A 17,693-nucleotide genomic window follows, 5' to 3' on the forward strand; every position below is an offset into this window, starting at 1 on the left:
ATGGACTCTGTCCTGATAGCCCAGGATTACAAGGGGCATGGCAGGAAACTTCAGAGCTGTCATGATTAACTAAGAACTTAATGGTCTCCAAATTGCAAAACAAATTTTTCCTTGATCTTTCATGCAAAAATGTGAGATGTTTTGTGTAAAAATGACTATCTTCCCCACAAAAGGTTAAGACAAAAGGCACAAAAATGAAAACTCCCAGGTGATAGGGCAGAAGAAAATTATCAGCATATTATCTAGAAAAAACAACTCAATTTAATTTTCAATTTTCAGTAACCAAGAGATCTTGAGAGGTCCCAGGAAGAATAACTTGGCACCCTGAATAGACTCTCCCCACATCTTTAACAAAAGTGTGTTAAAATATCATATCTTGAAACTTTTCCTGGCAGATATGTTACTGAAGTGTATATTCTGGATGACAAAGGTTAATGGACAAAGATGCAGAAAGATCACACTTCCCTGGGCACATTTTCACTGACTTCTTCACTAAAACTGCCAGAAAATCAAATGTACAACCTTCAAAGTGGTGGGTTTCACCTCCCCAGAGGTCTTCAGACCCTAAGGTCATCAGAAGAGGATATCAGGTGACTCAATGGGATGTTGTGGGGACCTCCTGCTGGGCTGCTTGGTGGTTAACAAGTAGACTACCTCCCTTCCTGCTGTTCCCACAATGCCTGGACCACAGGTCTTGGCTTAGGGAGAGATCTTCAAGATATCTTGTCTGGTTTCTGCTTACCGTGGTGACCTAACTCTGGGCTGGACAGAGTCAACAGGAGCAAAAACAGCTTTCCACCCAAGTTGTCCTGGGGCCTTAAACTCTCCTTTACTCAGGGATTCCCTCCTTCTACCTCTTTACCTCCTCCTGCCCGCCCCACTCTCCTTCTCCAGGCAGGGGCCTCCTGACTTGGACTGGTGGTCAGCTTGAAGACAAGTCTATATTAGGAATGATGGAGGGACCAAGTATGTCAGGACAGAGAGGACTGTGAGAATGGACCTGCCTCTGCCAAGGTGAGGTCTCTCTCTGATTTCTCACTCTCCCAGCTCCTGGTGGAGTGACCCAGCCGGGGCCCGAGGGACTTTGTTCTAATTGGCTGCATGGTGTGGTCACATGTGGGCAGCTTGGGGAACGAGAACCCAAGAGTCCTCGAGCTTCAGTAGAAAAAATCACCTTTGTGCACAGTGAAGGCAGAGGCCAGTCAGTCCTTGTACCACACGGTCTTCTCCATCACTCCCTACTGCTCCCCAAATACCACATTGTTATTACAGCAGAGACCAAACCAATCAGGCAAAGAAGCAGCATCTTGGCTTAGAGTTCAGGTGACTGCAGCCTGGGGTGAAGACAGAGCCAGTGTCTGTGACTACTGTGGCTTGAGTAGGGCAGGTAAGGGGTCAGTCAGACCTTCCTGACCCTTCTCCCTTCCCCTCTGACCTGAGGCATCACGGGATCCCTCCCCCACTGGTGTCAGTCAGCTGGTCACCTTTAGAGCCAGGCTCTGTTTGCCTCAGAGGATGCCTGCCTGCCTGTCTCTCTGTCTACTTTGCTCACACTCCCTAGCAACTCTCAGCATCCCGGGTTCTGAACTTTCCCCAGGTCAGCCAGCCATGTGCCCTCCTACTTGGTCAGTCTAGAAAGAGTGATGGAAGGGAAGTGTAGGGGTAGCATTTATGTGGCTGGTGAGAGGACCCTGGAGGAAGCAGCAGAGGTTTCTCCTTGACTCCCCTGCCCTTGCCCAAGACTTTGGCACCACAGGGTGACAGACTCAAACAAACCTTCAGGAAGCTGTGCTATTGATTTCTGGAAGGGAGGCTAGCTGCAGCTCTGAGGATTGAAATGAGGTTGAGCTCGGGTGGCCACCCACAAGGAAATAAGGAACAGGGATTGTTACAGACTTTAGGTGTTGGCTGGGGTTGAGGGCTATCCTTGGGAAGCCCCCGATGGAGGCTCGTCCAGAAGGAGAGAGGAAGGGAGGATTTTGTAGAATCGCCAAAGGACTTGGAGGAAAAAAGAAGGTGACAAGACCCAGTCAGACCCGGCCAGGCCAGCTCCTCTGGGGGTCTGCAGTCAGAGGGCTCAGGCTTGAGTCTGGCTCTGCCCCCAGTCCTTCTCTGAAGACAAGCAGCCAGGGCCTCTTCGGTCCTGGGAGCCGAGGTTAGCCGTGGCCCTCCCCGCCTGCCCTGGCACTGTCCCTCTTTTCATTCCTTCACTTTTTCTCCTGTCCTCCTTTCTCCTTCTCTCAGGCCCCACCATGGACTCTTTCTATCCCCACGCTTTCTCCTTCCAGCTCTCACCCATGATTTGAATTTCATTCGTTTCCTTACCTACTCTCTTTTCAAAAAACTCAGATTCTAACTCAGTCCATGAGGCTGAAACCTCAGGCGTGTGCAGAGGATGAGGACAGGCATTTCCTTCAGCCAGCTTCCACTCTCTGGGGGTTGCATGTCACACATAGAGATAGTGAAGTTATTGGACACATGATGATGGGTTCAAAGCAGGAGGTAGAGGTTGCCTTCCCCAAGAAATCTGTGCCTCTGAGGAAGGACTGGGGGCAGGAGCAGATGTCTACTCCCAGAGGGAAATGAGATGCACCAAAGCAAAGAGGGGTAGGGGGCAGAATGGGAACGGGGGGGGGGGGGGGTCCAGTGTGGCCGCATCTGGCTGGAATTAAGAGTAATGGCTCTTGGAAAGGCTGTAAAGTCTGGTTCTGGGAGCCGCTGAGGGGCAGAAGTCTTGTTCTCAGAGCTCTGGATCAGGGAGAAAGAATGAAAGACTCATTGCCCACAAGGATGTTTGGGATGTATTGTCCAAGGATCATCACCCCCTCTGCAGATAAAGAAGTTAAAGACCAGAGAGATGGCTTTCTACACAGCTGTTCACATCTGTCCCTTCTCCTTTATAGATGGTGGTTGGAGCCTGGCTGGGAACCCAGGGCTTTCCTGAGTTTAGGTCCAAAGATTACTATCTGAGACACACTGGGCAGAGCCAAGTAGAGTGGGGAGGGATCAGAGGCAGCAAGTTCTCGTTGGCTCCACAGTGACTGGTTGGGGGATGGGGTTCAGGGAGACATCTTGACTGATTAGATTTGGGGAGAGGGTCAGGGAAAGGCAAGCCTTGCATATGGCTCAAGGTTATCAGCCTGGGTGTCCAGAGGGTGGGTTGGGGTGGGGGTGGAGTGATTAGGATTGTGTGTCTCCAAATTGTGTATCTCTAGGATAGGTGGATGGATGAATAATTGGATAAATAGATGGAAAGAGGAGAGATTGACAGATGGGTGGATGAATAGGTGGGTGGGTAGATAGAGGGATGGATGGGTGGCAGGCAGATAGATAGGTAGGAACCTAGGAAGACAGACATACATACAGACAGAGACCCCCCAGAGAGGAAGCAGAAGTCTGAGTCCTCTTGGAAAGGGACTTCCTGATCTCCCCCTGCTGGATCCATTCCAAAAGCCAGTAGACACTACAATGTCATGAATTTGGACCTTCTTTCTTGTTAAGGAGAATTACACATTGGCTTCAGGTGGAAAGTTGTTCCTGCCGTGAGATCAGTAGAGTACCCCAAAACAGGACAGACCCCCCTCGACCCACCCAGATCTGACCAATGCCTGCCAACTTCCCTTCTCAGCTTGATTCAGCTGTTTGAAATTCCTGTTGAACTTTTTGATAGAATTTCCAAGCAGATGGAAGAGTCCTGAGGGCAGGGATTGAGATTTTCATCGGCAAAGCAGGGGTGCTTCTGCCAAAATTGCATCTGAGGAGAGTTTCAATTGGGGCAAAAGCAATTCAGGTGTGTGCACACATGTGTGTGTGAATGTGTGCATGCAGGGAGGGGGCTAGGAGAGATGCAGGCCACAGGCCAGCAGAATGTGCTGAGAGGGGGTCCAATGGAGGAGGGGAAGGCTGGTGAAGATGGGCCCTGGAAGATCATGAGGAGAGAGGCAGGGTGTAGTGAGGAAGCAGTCCACCTCTAGAGGTGCCCAGAGGATGGTGGCATGTTGACCCCACCCACACAAACCCCAATTCCTTCTAGTTGGGGAGGCTTCTTCCCCAGGTGACTCTGTTAAACCCAAGTGTCCAGCCCGTCAACTTTCTTGGGGGGTCCTGAAACTTGTAAATTTTGCATCATCACCCTAACATCCCAGAGTACTCTAGGTCATGGTTGATCAATAGTGCTTGATTCTTCTGGGCCACGTGCTTCGCGCTGGGTTTTCTTGGCAAAAATGCTGAAGTGCTTTGCCATTCCCTTCTCCAGTGGATTAAGGCCAACAGGGTGAAGTGACCTATGCAGTCAGTGTCTAAGCTCAAATTTGAACTCAGGTCTTCCTGACTCCAGGCATAGTGCTCTATCCACTGAGGCACTCCGCTGCCTCCGAAGTTAGTTAGTTTGCCTTAAAATGACCCTGGGAAGCAGGTAATGAGTTGTTAACCCCCTTTCACAGATAACAAAGCTGAGGTTCTGAGATGGTAGGGCCACCTTGGGAAAAGGAGAGAGACTAGGCTTGGGGAACAGATGGTCCCAAGTCAGATCTCATGCAGGATCATTCTAGGGCAGCTCAGATCTGACTTCCTGAAAGGGGTGTCTATTTGCCCAATGGGCAACCCTTTCCTGATGCTTTCTGATCCAGCTTTGGTCCTGGGCACCAAGGTTAGGAGAGGCAGGGGTTGAGGAAGGCTAACCTTCAAGGCAGAGACCTCTGCCTGTCCTAACTGGAGTTCCTTGTGCCCCAAGAAACTCTAGGAAGGGAGTGCACCGGAAACAGCCTATGTCAGGGGAGCAAGGCTGGGGCTCTGCAGAGGGTTTCTCCCTGAGCATCTCTCTGCCTCTGTCCCACCCTTCTGAGGTGGTGTTTTTCAGACCCTGTCATCCTCAGCCCCACCACACAATGAGGGGAGAGAATGTGACCCACGTCAAGGAATTCATCCTTGTGGGCTTCCCCACGGCCCTGTGGCTGCAGTACCTGCTCTTTCTGCTCTTTCTCCTGGCTTATCTCTTTGTCCTGGCAGAGAACACCACCATCATCTTTGTGGTCTGGACCAGTGCTGCCCTCCACAAGCCCATGTACTACTTTTTGGCAAGTCTGTCCTTCCTGGAGATCTGGTACGTCTCTGACATCCTCCCTAAGATGCTGGACACCTTCCTCTCCCAGTGGAGAAGCATTTCCTTTGAGGGCTGCATGACACAACTCTACTTCTTTAGCTCCCTGGTGTGCAGTGAGTGCGTCCTCCTCGCCTCCATGGCCTATGACCGCTACGTGGCCATAGGCCACCCCTTGCGCTACTCAGTTATCATGACCACAGGCCTTTGTGTGCGGCTAGTGGTCTTCTCCTATGTTAGTGGCTTTACCATCTCTGTAATTAAAGTCTATTTCATCTCCAGCGCTACATTCTGTGGCTCCAATGTCATGAACCACTTTTTCTGTGACATCTCCCCCATCCTCAAACTGGCCTGCACAGACTTCTCCATGGCTGAGCTGGTGGACTTTGTCTTGGCTTTCATCATCCTGGTGTTCCCGCTCATTGCCACCATGCTCTCCTATGGACACATCTGTATGGCTGTGCTTCGAATCCCCTCCTCCACTGGCCGCTGGAAAGCCTTCTCCACCTGTGCATCCCACCTCACAGTGGTGGTCATCTTCTACACAGCCATGATCTTCATGTACGTCCGTCCCCAGGCCATTGACTCCTGGAGTTCAAACAAGTTGATTTCAGCCATCTACACAGTCCTGACTCCCATTGTGAATCCTCTCATCTACTGCCTGAGGAACAAGGAGTTCAAGGGCAACCTCAAACAGAGCCTGGGCATTGGCCAGGCTCCAGGGGAGGACCCAGTCCTCCACTATTAGAGACATCATGTGACCCTGGGTCCCACCTCAGCCACATCAGCTAACTTGCAGAACCATAGTGATAACAGGTAGTTCTGGTGGTGCTGCACACAAGTGATCCAGGTGTGTGAGTGTCAGCTCAAGGGCCAGGGCTTAATGTGGGTTTAGACTTTTGGTCTGTCCTCTCTCCACCCTTGTGGTCATCTGCTGACCATTGTCTTCTCTTAGGGGGTGGCTTTGGTTTTTTTCTTTCTTGCCATTATTTTCAGGTACCCTCCCAGAGCATCAGCCTTGGAAGGGCCCTTGAGGACCATCTAGTCTAATATGGAGCCAACCAAATATTCTATAACACACCTGACACGCACTTCGAGCCACCATGTACAAGTGAGCAATAGAGACCTTTCCCTCACCCACGGAGCAGGGACTCTTCCCTTTTCTTGTCTGTAGTTGGAGAATTTCCCCAGAGCTTCTGATCTCTGTTCATTGTAATCTCGATTCATTTTGATAAAGCACTCATCCTCTTTGTTTGGTTTTTGTTTTTGCCAAGTAGACTACAAATGCTTTTAAGTGTTCTGAGGTTTTTATTGTGTAAAATGTATAAATACAACCCCATTTCCACACAAATCTGGGACAGATTCCCTGAAGGGAAACCTCTCATAATTGATGGACATCAGAGAAGGAGGCTGCGAAAGGCTTCTGGGGGCAAGTGTGGACTTTTGAATTTCAAACTGGAGATCATTCCAGAAATGTACACACAAGGAAACCAGCTCTCACCATGGTCCTGAATTCCTGTGCTTGCAAACTCCACCTCTGCCTCTGATTCCTTTGAGAGCTGGCTTGATCTGCTGTTTTGTTGATTGTCTAGACTTAAGAAGGGGGCAGTTAGGTGGTACAGTGGATAGAGCACCCTGCCTGGAGTCACTCATCATCATGAGTTCAAATTTGGCCTCAGATACTTATTACCTGTGTGACACTGGTCAAGTCACTTAGCTCTGTTTGCCTCAGTTTCCTCCTCTGTAAAATGAGCTGGAGAAGGAAATGGCAAACCACTCTAGTGTCTTTACCAAGACAACCCCAAATGGGGTCACAAAGAGTCAGACATCACCGAACAGCAACAGTATACTTTAAATGCAGATTAAATTAAAGGGTATGTGTGACACACCCCCATCTTGTTCTATACACATGGCTTGAGCTGAGCAGTAGAAGGCTCAGGAAATGAAACCATCACCAGACTGGAGACTATTTCAGTCATGTCTCTTTGTGACCCCATTTTGGGATTTTCTCTTTATCTTTTAAAATAAGTTAATTTATTTTTAGTTTCCACAATTCACTTTCATAAGTTTTAAATTTCCTCTCCCTCTCTCCCCTTCACCTCCCCAAGACAGCATGCAATCTGATATAGGCTCTACATATACATTCCTATTAAACATGTTTTCACATTAGTCATGTTATAGAGAAGAATTAGAACAAATGGGAATAACCATGAGAAAGAAAAACATAAAAGAAAACAAAACACAAAAAGAATCTGTTTCGATCTGCATTCAGACTCCATGGTTCCTTCTCTGGATGTGGATGCCATTGTCCATCATGAGTCTTTTGGAATTGTTTTAGGAACTTGCATTGCTGAGAAGATCTAAGTCTACCAAAGTCATTCATCACATACCGTATCTGTTACTGTGTACAGTGTTCTCCTGGTTCTGCTCACTTCACTCAGTATCGGTTCATACAAGTCTTTTCAGGTTTTCTGAAGTCTGCCTGCTCATCATTTCTTATAGCACAGTAGTATTCCATTACATTCACATACCACAACTGGTTCAGCCATTCCCCAATTTATGGGCATCCCCTTGATTTCTTTTCACAAAAAGAGCACTATAAATATTTTTGTACATGTGTGTCCTTTTTCCATTTTTATGATCTTTTTGGGATATAGTCCTAGAAGAGGTATTGCTGGATCAGTTCCAAATTGCTCTCCATAATGAGTGTATCAGTTCACAACTCCACCAACAGTGGATTAGTGTTCCAATTTTCCAATACCTTCTCCAATGTTTATCATTTGCCAGTTTTGTCATGTTAGCCAATCTGATAGGTGTGATGTGGTACCTTAGATTTCCTTTGATTTGTATTTCTCTGATCAATAGTGAGTTAGAGCATTTTTTTATATGACTATATAGATAGCTTTAATTTCTTCTTCTGAAAAATGCCTGTTCATATCCTTTGACCATTTATCTATTGGGAAATAACTTGTATTCTTGTAAATTTGATTCAGTTCTCTGTATTTTTTAGGAATGAGGCCTTTATTGCAGACGCTATTTGTGCAAATTCTTTCCCAATTTTCTGTTTTCCTCCTAGTCTTGGTTGCATTGACTTTGTTTGCAAAGTTTTTTCAATTTACTGTAATCAAAATTATCCATTTTGCATTTCATAATGTTCTCTATGTCTTGTTTGGCTATAAATTCCTCCATTCTCCGTAAATCTGACAGATAAACTATTCCTTGCTCCCCTAATTTGTTTATAGTATCAGCCTTTATATCTAAAGTATGTACTCCTTTGGTCTTTATTTTGGTACTTGGATTTTCTTGGTAGAGATGCTGTATTGGTTTTCCATTTCCTTCTCCAGTTCCTTTTACAGAAGAGGAAATTGAGGCAAATAGAGATGAGTGATTTGCCTAGTCACACAGCTAGTGTCTGAGGTCAGATTTGGATGGTCAGATTAGGAGGATGACTGATTCTAGGCAGAGTGCTCTATCCATGGCATAACCTAGCTGCCTTCTGGAGACTACAGGCTAATGATAACAATTATGATGACAGTAATTGACATTTACATGTCCCTTTAAGATTTTCAAAGGGCTTTGCATCCATCATCCCATTTGAGCCTCGCAACACCCTTGCTCCATCCCCTCCTTATCTCCATTCTTTCTAGCTCTTGAAAGAGCTGCTTTCTTAAAAATCTTACTCCTAAGTCAAAGGGCCTGTTGACTGTAATATGATCCATGAGCTTAATCTATGTCTCTTCTCTGATATCTGATTACTATTTACTTTGAAAGAGAGGTTTGCTAGATATTCCTGATGATCTTTCTGTCATCAGAATTTGGGAGGGAACTAAGCGGACAGGAGGGAGCTATGTGTATCTTCCCCTACAGAGAGAGACTGAGGAAAACCACTTTTAGTTGTAAGCCACTGTACCCCTCCTCTACAGGTGTGGTAGATGTAATTTTAGCTTGCTACACCTCTTGTGTATGTAACAGTGACTACTCTGGTGCCCACTGTCTACAAGCCAGATATATTACATTTTATCCTTCCTCAACAGTTTTCCAGTACCCTGAAGGAATCTCTCTACCATTGGCTTCAGATCTCCATGATAGATTCTCTCAATTTGATAGAGTGCCCTGCAATCCATTTAACCACTTAAGAACTGGATTAAGTTTTATAAAGAAATATTTACCTCCAAGTTATAATAAGAAAAAAAACACACATCCTTCTTCAAACAATTGGGGGCATAATTTTCTCCCTCTTCCCCAATATTCTATACTACTACCTCATATTTGGGAAGTGGAAGAGGATTAGGTTCACAGATTAGCTCTTTTCCAATACAGCACAAACATACATCTCAAATCTAAAGTGCCCTTGGGCTTGAGTCCACAGGACCCTGGCATTTCAGGACTTCTCTACTGAGCTGGCTGACCCTAACATTAGTCCTAGAATCCTGGCTCCCTAAATTCATGGCTGGAGCTCCTGGGTCTAGTGGAGATTCCATCATCTGCACCTAGCACCAAAAAAAAAAAAAAAAAAAAAAAAAAAAAAAAAAAAAAAGGAAAAAAAAGAAAAGAAAAGGAAAGAAAAGAAATAATTAAACAAACCCCTACAACCCATTTCTTGGGGCCATGGAGTAGACACAGGAGGTAGAAGGGAAGGCAATTCTTTCCACCTCACCACTTCAGTTTATTGCACCAATGCTGTGGATGAATTTGGATCTTCATCCTTTCCAAACACTGTGAGAAAGAGGGCACAACTACCCCAGTCTGGCTATGTAGCCAATCAAAATACGCTGTCCATATGGTAGGGGAACACTATTGGTCTTTTTCCAGGGTTACTTTCATATTAGGTGATCTAGGCAGGCACAAAGCCAAGCCAAGCCAAATTGTGGTTACATATGCAAGAGAGTAAAGGAGAGCTCACCTCCACATGGATCCCACCTGCCCCACTCTGCACGGGCTGCTGCTGGTGCCAACATGAACTTCTTCCTACTCTCCACAAAAGTAGAAATTGTTATCTCCTTGGAGAAAGAGTAGTCTAGATCCTAGATTTTATCTAATCTTGCAAAACACAGTTCAGCTGTATCTGTATATTAGAAAGCTACCAATCACATTAGCTAAGTGAAGGTGTTGGTAGAGACTACCTGGAAGCATATTTTACGAGCTATTTTTCCCTATATGTTTCATAGAAAACCTGTTTCTTTGTCTGCTCTTGAAATCACGAGCCTGGTTTTCATTTCTATTGGTGTTAATTACCTACTTTCTTGGTGAGCCACAGAGGTTAGGCCATTCCTGTATTCTCAGTTTCTGGAGAGAGGAAAGGAAGGATGCCTCCCTTCCAGAAACAGAAAGATCCAATTCTTCTCCCTAAGCCACTTGGTCCCCACTCTCTCTATGCCTCTTCTCCATCAAGGGTTGGAGATTACCCAACCCATGCTGCAGACAGAGAACTATTGTGTATTTCTTTTTTTAACTTGAAGGCAATCTGGCCCTCCTTTTTCCTCCTCTCTGGGGGAGCTTAAAGAATTGCAAATCATTGATAAAATATCACTAACAGTGCTTGGGTGTTTGAAGCCAGGTCTTCTGGACAGCCTGCTCAGCACTCTATCCTCCACATCCACACAGCTGCCTCTCTAAGAGCTCCCAGGGAAAAGTTGGCTGGCAGGATGTGGAGCAGATGGAAATACAGAGAGGGTGAGTTGAAGTTCCGTGTCCTCTGTCCAGGTGAAGACTAGGCTCTCCAATGCTACCTTCCTTTCTGTGCATTCATGATAAAACATGGAACCCACCGTGGGAGCTTTGCCCAAGCTAGAGAAATAGGAAAGAAAACAAGGGATCAGAGGAGGAAAATGGATTTGAGGTCAATAGGAGAATGAGTAGTAAGCAGGGAATGTTATTGGATGTTGGCTATAGGCTGGATGTCTGGAAAAACTTCCTCACAATCAGATCCATCCCAGAGTGGAAGGGAAATGGGATTCTATCAGCTCTCTATCCCTGGACGTCTCCAAGCAGACCTTGGATAATCCCTTGTTGTGGATGTTGTAAGTGTGGGTGTTATTGGTCAGATGTCGATCAGAATTTGAGGATCCTGAGGTTCCTTCTAACACTGAAATTTTGTGACTCTTTGAGGAAGGAGGGTGAAAAGAACATTGAGCTTATTTCTATTACAGTTCAAGGACCATAACCCTCCCTTCCTCCCATAGACCTTGGACCCCTTCACCCTTCTTCTTCTTGTGCCCTTACTGCATTTCCCCATATAATCATCACAGATTTTATTAAAAAGTGGAGTGCGACCACTATGTGAAACTTAAAAAACCTTTTTTTGTGCCGATATTACTTGTCTTTTAGTTTCCACCAGTCTCGCACCAATATTTCACTCACTGAAAACTGTCTTTCTGCAGCTCTGTTTCCATGCTGTTCAGTGAGCACAGTCACTTTCAGCTTGAAGCCCAAAGAACAGTTTTTATGTTTACCCCAAATCAGAAAGAAATGCTTCTCACTTTAATGTGTCACTGGCAGATGAACTCTACAGTTTAGCGAGTGTGGGAAGGTGCAGGTCTTACCTTATCACATGACTTACTCATGACAGCTTTGTTTGCTTGCCGCTCCTCTCACCTACAGCTCTGCATTAGGTTGAGTAACATTACCCTTACTACTTCAGTTCTCTAAACAAACCATGCAAGTCGGAAATATACGTACAATGGGCATGTGTTGAGAATTCTAGGCTTGTGGCTCATGATGTCTGAGAGATAAAAGCGTATCCATATACCACTGGTGATTACACTGCTGCTTCATTTACCCTTTGAGCAGCATGACAGACAGAATTATGCCATGAGACAATTATAGTTTATAAACCAGTTTTTGGACTGAAGAAAACAAACCAGGGTGTGGTGACTATGTGGTGGCGATGATTACGAGACATGGTACTTCACCACTCCCTGTTCCACTCCAACCCCTTCTTCACCAACATAACTGTTATGGTTTGCTAGAGTCAGCTGGCTGGCTAGGGCTGATTGTCAATTTTTTAGTGTGAGTTTTTACACCTTACAATCAGGGTTTGATTAATTGCTTTGTTGATTGCTTGGACTTAAGAAAGAAAGTGACAAGACCATTTTAGTAATGCAGATGAAGTTTAAAAGTGTGTCCATGGAGGTGTTCGGAAGACCCAGGGAAGGGAGGAGGGTAATGGGAGTTGTAGCCTTTCCTCTCCTCAGCTCCTGATCCAACCCCCCTAATTCACCCATATCAGAGGAAACTTGTACACACTGATGTCTGACACTGAAGACCCCCGCTGGGCCCACCAGGGCTACTAGGGTATGAGGTTCACCCCTTTTCCTTGAGGCATCCCAATGCTCTGGTCCTAAGCATACAGTAGAGTGAAGCTCCTTCTTCTTACACTGTTTGCCCCAGGGGCAAATTGTTTAAAGGTTAGATTTTGGCTCACACCTGGGGCCTCCTCAAAATTACTCAGCACAATATGAGTCAGATATGGGACAGTTATTTATTTCCAGGCTAATCCACAGGCTAAACCGCTACTCACAAGTGTACAGCTGACAAAAACCAACCTCAAACAGGAGTGGTTTACTTTATCATGGCTCTTCCCATTTGTTGGGGGTGAGGGGAGATGTGGTAGGAGGCATTTCATATTGATTCTGTGCTGTCCAAGCATGTTGCCTGATAAAATGGGACAGGCTCAGGAGCCTCCTCTGGCTGATGGTTGTCTTCTCTAAGTCCACTGATATAGTGGCCAGGGATTCCCATCCTGCCACCATTCAGCTCTGACCAGAGGGAGTCACCTCTAAGACCTATATGTCTACCTTGGATCGATGCTCTCTCATCTATGATCAGGACAAAACAAACAAACTTGGATAAGGCAACCAGAGGCCCAGATAGCAAACATGCCTCAGAGAGGAAGCGAGTCCCCATAGTCCCCACCAGAAGCAGAGAAGAGCCAGCCCATCCCCCAGCCCTTGCTGGGTATCTCAGAATTACATGATGCCCTAGGGTATATTCAAAGAAGACAGATCATCCTGGCAGAAGCTGTCTTCTTTGAAGTGACTCAGCTCCTTGCCCTTGCCCCTGTCACAAAAACTACTCTTTGGTGCCATGCTAAAACAAGAGATCCTGCTGGGACAGATATTTGTCACCTCCATGTCCTTGGAATCCCAAGCAGTTTGGAAGGAAGCTACAGGTACATGCTCTACTGAATGACTCCAATCCAGCCTCTGCTCCAAATGTTTGTGGAGATGGAGAAGAGACACAAAGACAGCCCCCTGCTTGCTTCCCTTTCCTATGGCCCAGTGTACCCCTACATGACCCATGCTTTGCCACCTAACTGTAAGGGGCGCTGACCGCCACACCATCTGGGACGCCACACTGACGGACATCAGGTAAACTGAGTCCGGAGCAGGGAAGGGTGAACAAGATGGCGCTGGAAGGGACGGCCCCATCCCTGGTTTGTTGTTGTCACTATAGTTCCAGCTTGTGTTCATTTCTATGGTTTCGGGTTTGTTTATGTGTGTTACCGTGGTTCACTGGGCTGGCTGGCAGAGACTATATAATCAGAGTGCTTGCTTGAATAAATCGGAGTTGCTTCCCTGACCCGCTCTCCCACCTCGTTCTTTTACTCGCGAACTCCACAGGAGGACGAGCAGCCTGCTGGCCAGGCATAAGACTTGCTCCTCTCGGTAAGCTATGCTGTAACCATAGCACCTAACCAAATTCTCTCTTCTTCCTCTTCAGGTGTAGCAGCCACCACAGGCCCAAAGGCATTGGGCAAGCCTCTTGCTGAGCTCTCCATGTGTCTCTTGACACTGAAGGAGTATGAATGTATGGGGGTATGCATGGGACTGGGGTTTGACTGTCACCTGGACATCACCATGGCCCTTGGTTACAGCAGAGGTCTTGATCCCCTCTCCCTGCAGTCTGTACCAGGTCTCACCATGAAGTGCATCAACATTTTGGCTCAGTCCTCAGTATTCCGTGCTCCTCTCCCAGTTCCTTCTGGGAGACCTAGTTCTCTTCCTCTTTCTGCAGCCAGGTTCTAACCCTGAAGTTCTGGGAGTGGAAGGCCAGTCCCTCATTGGTCCCATGTTGGTCAGAGGTCCTGTCTGGGGGACCTCCATGTGAGTCATGCTCATTGATGGGAGAACTAGAGAGAGGGAGAAGGACTGAATGAAGGCCCCCACCCTTACCCTGAGAGCCAAGAGGAGAAATGAATCCCCACATCTGCTCAAGTCTAAGGCAGGCACCAACCCTCATGCCCCTGGGGATGTGTCCTTAGAAGGGGCTAGTGATGTCCCAAGGTGCTGAACAGACGCACAGGCAGAACTAATTTTCCACTCTGATCTGCTGGAAAGGAGAAAAATTGAATCAGGATCCCAGGGGCAGATTGGAGGTGGGAGGGCATTATCCTGAGGTTAGCACCCATTTCTTCCAAGAGTTTCCTCTGGGTCTCTAGGATTCTATGGAACAGAGCAGAGAGTCATTCATTTCCAACTTGCTCCTCCTCTGGGCCTCTCTCAGTTTCTGGGTCTTGAGATACAAGGGGAGGAAGTCTAGTTCATTGCAGATATGTCAGGAGAAGCCCCTGGGGTTGCCATCTTCCTGGAGATCACAGTTCAACTTGATCTAGAGGATGTGGGACCCTGAGCACTGCCCCCTGTCAGGTCGCTGCTCAGCTCCCAGGGCCCAAGACCCTAGACTATTTGCTGACCTTTCCCCAGCCAGCACTTACCCTTTCTCTTGTCCCTGTGCTGGACTGTGATCTTTTGAAGGACTGATCTGATCTCCTGATTCTTGTTCCTCAGGGACCAAGATTCCTTCATCCAAGCTTCAGAGGCCTCAGAGCCCTTCTCTTGTCCCCCTCCAGACTCCACAGGGCCTGATTCTCATTCCTGCTCCCACCCAGATACTCATATTCTAGGTCACCAAGAAATTCCCACCCTTGCCTTTTGCCCACTCTCCTTCTTTCCTCCCTAAACCATTGTGTTAAGCAAACTTTCCTGATGAGTGCTCCCTGTCCCCTTTCTTCTCCTTGTCACCTCTGGCCACTGATTCAGAAGGTGAGAAACTCTGTCTTTGGCATGTGATAAAAAGGGAGGAGATGGAGGAATGGGAGCTGGAAGCTAGTACAATAGATGGGACTGGGGCCAGAGTCTAGGTATTGAGGACTGGGAGTGGAGTGCCATAGGGATTCAAGTTTGGGCACCCTTGGCTGTTTGACATTTTGCTCATGGACTTCCATCAAGGCCCAGATATAATGACTAGCCCTAACCCTAAATGACATTTCTTCACTTTCTATTCATGCTGCATATACTTTTATGGGTCCTTGGGAGCTGGGATTGTCTCCTTCCTTGTGGGACAGCACCAACACTTAGTGAGTGCTTGGTAAAGGTTAGGTGTTTGACTGAGAGATGGGGAAGCATTCTTATCAACTTTGCTGATGATACTGGGCTAGGAAGGATAGCTTAGGGCACTGGCGCAAAGTGGACAAAAGAAAATTTAATAGAGGTTGATATGAGACGCATCATGGCATAGACTCAGAGTACAAGGCTGATCTTGAAGCCAGCAAGACTGCAGTTTATGTGCCCCTCTGACACCATGGGGAGTGAGTCGGAATGACAACAAAGCCACAAGTCCAGGTCTATCCCCAGAGCTTCTTGTCAGTGCAATGATGTAATAAACCTGTCTTCCATTTTTGGAAAAAAAAAGAAATGATGTTCTATGAAAACCTCCAAAATCATGTCCGTTTCTCATTAGGAAGGTCTAGTCTGAGTTTTCACAGAACCTATTAGCCAGAAAAAACAGGTCCCCAAACTTAGACCTGAGCAGGAATCCCTTTTCCACCCTGCCCTGGGAGATTCTCAATCTAATTTCCTTGTGTACCCAAAGAGAACCTTACCCACTATCACATCTTTCAGATTTGGTGTCCAAAAGGAAAAAGAAAGACTTACTGGGCCAGTGGCACCCCTCTTTCTTAAGGTATAGAGTGAGTTTATAACTTAAGGCTTCCTTAGAGTACATAGCCATTCTGAAGCAGAAGGGAAATAGGGACATATATAAGCCTTGGGGTCACCAGAGTTGCTAAAGGTCATTTTTGTTCTTGTGGGAAAATACATTTTTCAGTGGTTAGTCTTATCAAAGTATCCTTGGTAAGCAGAAAATTTCTAAAATGGTTGTATTTTAAAAAGGAATCATATCACTCCTGTATGGAGTGAAGTGCAGACTCTTCAGTTCTGTCTCCTCGGCCTCAGGGGTTATTTAATTTTGGGAGATGTTTTCCCCAAATGCAAGTGTACTCAGGTTCATTCTCCTCCTCCACAATTTTCCCCTTGGATCCTTCCTCAGGAGTTTCATCAAATCTGAACTACTCAACGTCCGTGTGTATAATGGAGCTAGGCAGTTGTTTTCCTAGCCAAAGAGGAATCTTAGTCCAAATTGGGTTATGGCAATGAGGAAGCCAAAATTTATGAGGAACAAATACTACAAAATCCAGAACCTTCTATTCAAGGCTAAGGAGGAAACATGAATCAATCAGTCATACTGCCATAAATCTGAAAAGAGTAAGAAGGGAGCTTAAACAAAACATCTAAGCAAGAATGGAGGGTTGGAATAATTTCCAAAATTCAGCCTTTCCTCCAAAAGTTTCTGAAGCAATTGCTTTGAACAGTAATAAACATTTAGCAAAAGCATCCACAATGATACTGGGGAACTGTATCTCTAGAGTAGCGTACATCTCTGTGGGACCCAACATGCTCCTGTACATAGACTAAGACATTATTGCCAGTAATTTTGTGAGGCACTGGATCAAGGAGGACCTGGGCTTAAACTTCCAGTTTTTGTCTTAAATCTGGTGCGTATGTACCCTTCGAACAGGGTAAGAAAATGCTAAGAGACAAAGGGAAGCAAACATAATTGCATAGTCAGGAAGACGAAAAGAAACACAGAATGGATCTTAATGTCCATTTAGATAGCACAGTGCTTGCTCTAGAGTCTAGAGTTTAGTTGTCTATTTTGTGAACTAGTATGCTTCTGGAAAACACTTTTCCATTTCTAATTCTGAGTCAAAAGGCTCTATCTTAGACCACTGTCCACAAAGGGTTCATTTTGACCCTGAGAGACGTATATCCATGAATTAACACCTTGCACTTTTCAATTTCAGCATCAGTTGTTAGCAGTTCCTGGGATGGAGCTTTCTACCTTGTTTTTCGAGCATATTTGAAGATATATTTCTTCAAGAAGATTCATTTTTCTGACTTCAATCATGCAATGTCTCTCATGACGGTTTCCTAGGTAATACTGCTCATACCTGCTAGCGATAAGACAATATAATTTAGTAAGGTCTTACCAAACCTAATCACATTGTCTTTCCTCTAATTAGTCCATGAGGTGAAAGCCGGTGCAAACCTTATGGTATTAACCTTATAATTATCAAGGCTATAAGAAGAACGTAAGACCAGGATGCCTGCAACTCATCTGGGTTTTCATTTTCACATACCATCTGCGCTTTCGATCTTTCCTAAGACCTTTAGATGATATCAGTAACAATGTTTGTAAGAGTGGAGGAAGCATTTTTAAAAGGATCCTTGAGAACCAGACCTGTAAAGTATGTCCC

At 46.0% G+C, this 17,693-nt stretch overlaps 1 protein-coding gene across 1 annotated transcript; it reads left to right on the plus strand.

Moving 5' to 3' along the window:
* The first annotated feature begins 3,868 nt into the window (after positions 1–3,868).
* LOC140534433 (olfactory receptor 6B2-like) lies at positions 3,869–7,205 on the plus strand. The gene has a single exon (XM_072655510.1). The coding sequence runs from the start codon at positions 4,767–4,769 to the stop codon at positions 5,844–5,846; it is 1,080 nt and encodes a 359-aa protein (XP_072511611.1). The 5' UTR covers positions 3,869–4,766; the 3' UTR covers positions 5,847–7,205.
* Positions 7,206–17,693: the final 10,488 nt, after the last annotated feature.

This window comes from Notamacropus eugenii, chromosome 1, assembly GCF_028372415.1.
Source record: "Notamacropus eugenii isolate mMacEug1 chromosome 1, mMacEug1.pri_v2, whole genome shotgun sequence".
NCBI lineage: Eukaryota > Metazoa > Chordata > Mammalia > Diprotodontia > Macropodidae > Notamacropus > Notamacropus eugenii.